The sequence below is a fragment of the Coffea arabica genome, chromosome 4c (assembly GCF_036785885.1).
Source record: "Coffea arabica cultivar ET-39 chromosome 4c, Coffea Arabica ET-39 HiFi, whole genome shotgun sequence".
Classification (NCBI taxonomy): Eukaryota; Viridiplantae; Streptophyta; class Magnoliopsida; order Gentianales; family Rubiaceae; genus Coffea; species Coffea arabica.
The window spans coordinates 24216043-24220684 of NC_092316.1; the positions used below are offsets into that span (position 1 = coordinate 24216043).

General features: G+C 36.8%; 1 protein-coding gene across 1 annotated transcript; it reads left to right on the forward strand.

Moving 5' to 3' along the window:
- Positions 1–2748: 2748 nt before the first annotated feature.
- Positions 2749–3816, forward strand: LOC113700724 (uncharacterized). Its single transcript, XM_027221180.2, has one exon. It carries the CDS (start codon positions 2749–2751, stop codon positions 3814–3816), a length of 1068 nt encoding a protein of 355 aa, XP_027076981.1.
- Positions 3817–4642: the final 826 nt, after the last annotated feature.

Below are 4642 nucleotides of genomic sequence, written 5' to 3' on the forward strand. Positions count from 1 at the left end.
CAAGAAATAGTGGAGGGTCACTCTTGCAAGCCTTCTTTTTGAGGTATAAAATCTGATCTATGGCTTTGATCATTTTATTCTTGTTTAAATTAAGCTTAGTAACTCAATTTTGTGGTGAATCATGGATGCTATCATGTTTTGGAGGTTTTCCCCTTTTGATATTATGAACTAGGGTTTGAGGACTTGCTGCCAACTTGATATATGATGCATATATGTTGTAATTAAGGTTATATAAGGGGTTTTGGTAGTGTTGGAAGTAAGAAATCAAGGAAGGTTACATTGAAAACTGAAAATTCCAGATTTCTGGAAAATTTTTCTTCCTTTCTGCCCGGTTTTGTTACTGCATGTTAGGGGCCGAATTGGCCTTAGGTCAAAACATGAAAGTTGTATAGAATGGTATTTTATAGGATCCTACAAAAGTTCAGCTCAATCGGAGCAACGTAGGTCGTGAAAAGATCAAAATAGCATTACTGTTTTAAGATTTTTCCCAGCAGTCCGTTTGGTCAGTTTATCCAGTTTATCACATTTATTCACTAGGATACATAATGATTTAGCTTTTTTCCGAAACATGAAAGTTTTATTATTATGACTTAGATTTTAAACGCCTCCAAGAATACATTAATCGGACCTTTGTAACCTGAGATATGACCATTCCAGTGCAGTGTGGTTAAATAGCCGACGAGTAGGATTTTGGTTCTGTAATTTGGGGATTTGACTAAGTTGCATTAGAAACTGGACTAAGTGATCTTCATGAACATTGTAGCCCTGTGTCTTAGCTTCGAAACAGTATAAGTTACACCTCAATCTGATAAGCGTAGCCTCGGATGTGTCATTTCCGCAACCACACATCGAATCTGTCTTTTGCTAGAATGTATTTCAGCACTTGTTATTACTTTGATTCTTATTCTTATGATATTATGAGCCTATGGAACAGCTTTTGACTTGAATTATGATATGTGTGACTTTGGGTTGTGGCTGAGGAAAAATATTGAAGCCTAAATGGCTGGAAAATTAGGTAAACACAAAGGGCATGCTGCCCGAATTTACACTCAAGGACTAGAAAACTATACTTGCAACTTGGGTAAAGGTTAAGTGATTATCACTTGAACTAGCGAGGACCTTTGCTACTATGTTTATCGAGGGTTATACGTTAGGACTTGGCCGAACTTGTACCCTTGAGGAAAAGACATAATGGCCAATGTAAACTTGTATTTCCTTGTACTTTCAACTTAAGTGTTATTTCCAAGTATCTATGCTACAAAACCTTATGATTTGAAAAGCGAGCAAGTGTTTCACGAGTGTCTTTCAAATGAATTTCAATTGGTCGATTCTTAATGAACGGAACGTTTAAGTTTCAAATCCTACTCGTGTTTCAAAGTTCTCAAACTGAATTTTTATCGCAGATCTGGACTCCAAACCTGGAGTATCATTGAACGTGAATACTTGAAGCACTATATTTTGGGTGAGTGATCCGTCGACTGTTTCCAAAGTTGCTTTTGAACTAATTCTTGCATTTATTACTCCATTGCATATCATTTGGGGTTCGGGTGTGTGCCATGACATAATTTGGCTCCAATGAGTTCCTGGAAAGTCTTGTGCTTAGAACCAATATCTCCACTACTGTTTACACATTCTTTGGAGCACGATGGCTCCTTACTTTTGTTTCACGGTTACCTGATCTAAACGAGCATTGGATATTTAAGTACAAGAACTTCACTGGCTCTCGTGAGCAATAAAGGTATATTTGATCTCTGAATCATGACATCATTGAAATACACTATTGTGAAATATATTTGCTTACTGATTTTACTGGTCACTCGCTGAACTTCTAGCTCACCCCCTATTATCTTCTTCTCCCCACAGGGATCGAAGTAAAGGAGATCTTGTATTTGGATCTCTGTGTGGCTGGATGGCGTACATCTTGTATAGTTTAGATTTGGTTTTGGTTTATGTATTTTTGGGCCTGTATAAATATTTGGACTTGAATCGGATGTATATCTACATTCTACGCTTAGAACTAGTTTCCGCTTCGCTTATGATATGTAATCTTTGGAGAATTGGATGTTATTTATGGTTCATGAATTTGTGTACATGATTCGAGTTCCATAGTGAGTGAGTCCTGGCGAGAGTTGGGCAGGCGATCCGCCGAACCCTTTGGTACGCCTTAGGAGGAAGTGGGGTCGTCACAACGATATTATTGTAAGTGTGAATTTCGAGGACGAAATTCTTTCAAGGAGGGGAGGTTGTGAGGACCCGAAAATTTTCTTATTTTATTTTATTTTACTGGCTTAATTAATTATTTAATTCGACTATTTAAAATTCTTTTATATGAAAGAATGCCTCTCTTATGTTTTTAAAGCGTTTTGTTAGAAAAGTTACTTTTTAAAAACTCGTTTAGTTCGGAACAACAAATACACATTTTTCGAGACTATATTTGAATTAAGGGTGTATTAATTTTGAAAAAATAAGAATGATCAATAGTGAATTAAGAAAAGTCGTGAGGACTCGCAAAATTTATTTATTTTAAACTCCTGTTACGAGTTTATTTAAATATTTAATTGTCTATTTGCCCCGAATATTATTTTCTAACCTTTTTAGCCCCAATTACATGGAACTATGACTTACATGTATTTTTAAAATGACTTGTTATGGAAATTAATTTTTGAAAGCTTGTTTAGTGAGAATAGTGAATACGCGTTTTCGAGACAGTGATCTATTTGGGATATTAGGCAAGCACGAAACAAGTCTATGGTTTTTGATAGCATTTGGCATCCTCAGATTCCACTCAAAATTTCATTCTTCATGTTAAGATTGTTGCTGCAGAGGCTGCCTTTACCGGATAGGTTACGTAAACTTGGTTTACATTTACCATCAAAGTGTTTATGCTGCGATTCCGCATCTGAGGAGTCAATTGAACATTTATTTTCCAAAGGCCATATAGCTTCAACAGTTTGGAATTATTTTGGAGCTTCATGTGGATTGACTTTTCCAGGCTCTTCTATACGCTCCTGTATAGTGGGTTGGTGGTTGCACTCATATGATTCAGAGATACAGCGACTCATTGGACGCATTCTTCCCACTATAGTATGTTGGCAAATTTGGAAAGCAAGAAATAAAGCATTATTTGAGGATGTCCATATGAGATCTCCCGCCATTTGTCTTGCCATTTCCTTGGAAATCCAGACCATTGTGGAAATTCATTTCAAACAAGTTTTCAAGGCTCATTCATTCTACCATTTGTATGATTGGCCGTATTCATCTCACACTTATGTCACGTACAAACTTGTTCGTTGGGAACCAAAGGAAACTGGTCGGTTTACTCTAAATACCGATGGCTGTTCTAAGGGTAATCCAGGACTGGGTGGAGGAGGTGGGGTTCTTCGAGATTCACATGGTATTCCTTTGATTGGTTTTTCGGCATATCTTGGAGAAACTACATGTCTAAGTGCAGAGGCCCGGGCTCTTCTTATTGGCATTCAAACATGCATACATAGGGGTTTTGAGAATCTCTATATTCAATCGGATTCTTTGGTATTAATTGGAATTCTTCAGAAACGTATTCACTGCCCTTGGAAGATTCGACGAGAGATTAGGCAGATTTGGCAATTCGTGGAAGATCCTGATCGTTTTGCACATTGTTATAGAGAAGCTAACACAGTCGCTGATGCATTGTCCAATGTGGGCGTCTCTCATCCAGAGCATCAACTCAAGTTATACGACTCCTTCCACTTGTTTCCAACTATGGCCCGTGGAGCAATTCGCCTTGACAGATTAGGGATGCCTTCAATTCGGAAAATTAAGCGTATGAAGGGCTGAGGATAAAGGAGAATTTGAGATATTTTGCCTTTCAACTAAGCACCAAACATTTCTGGTTCATTTGTTGTCTTTATAGTCCAATCCTGTACTTCAAAATGATGTTTCTTTGAGTGTAACTTTTATTCTCATCAATAAAAGACTACAAATTTGAAAAAAAAAAAAAAAGATCTATTTGGGGATACAGTGAGTTTGAAAAATTGGAAACTTATACATCAGTCTTAAAAATATGTATTTTTATGTTTAAATACTCAAGTATTAGTTAGTAGTACTATCGTTATAAGAATTTCTTAGAGGTTTCACCGTAGCGTGAATAAATCGAAAATTTGTGTATATCAAGTCGGAGCAGTTAATTGGAGAATTAAGGAATTTATTCTAGACTATTAAGAGTGAATAATAATAGTATGAATACAAGTGCACTAGTGAAACAAACCCAAGAGAAAACGAGTACGAAACGTGTGCATACGCGTACTAGTCTTGGTTGACTTTTGGAGTATTCTTAGCCACACATTCTTAAGCTTTCTCAAGAAGCTTTTGCAGCTGCAACGACCTTTCTTTTCTCCTCTACCAGCCATGCATCACACAAAGGAAGAAGACAACCAAAATTCTTCTCCAACAACTCCCTCATTTCTCACCCAAATCACTCCAAAATTTAACTACAACTTGCAAACAACTTGGAGATTCACTTAAGTTAGGAAGAAAGCTTCATTTCCACAGTTTTCTTGGGGCTCAAAGTGACCAAAAAATTTCCGATCTTGATCATCTAAAGAGGTAATGACGATCAACCCCTTGAATTTTAGTTTATGGAAGTTATATTGCACTTGTGAAC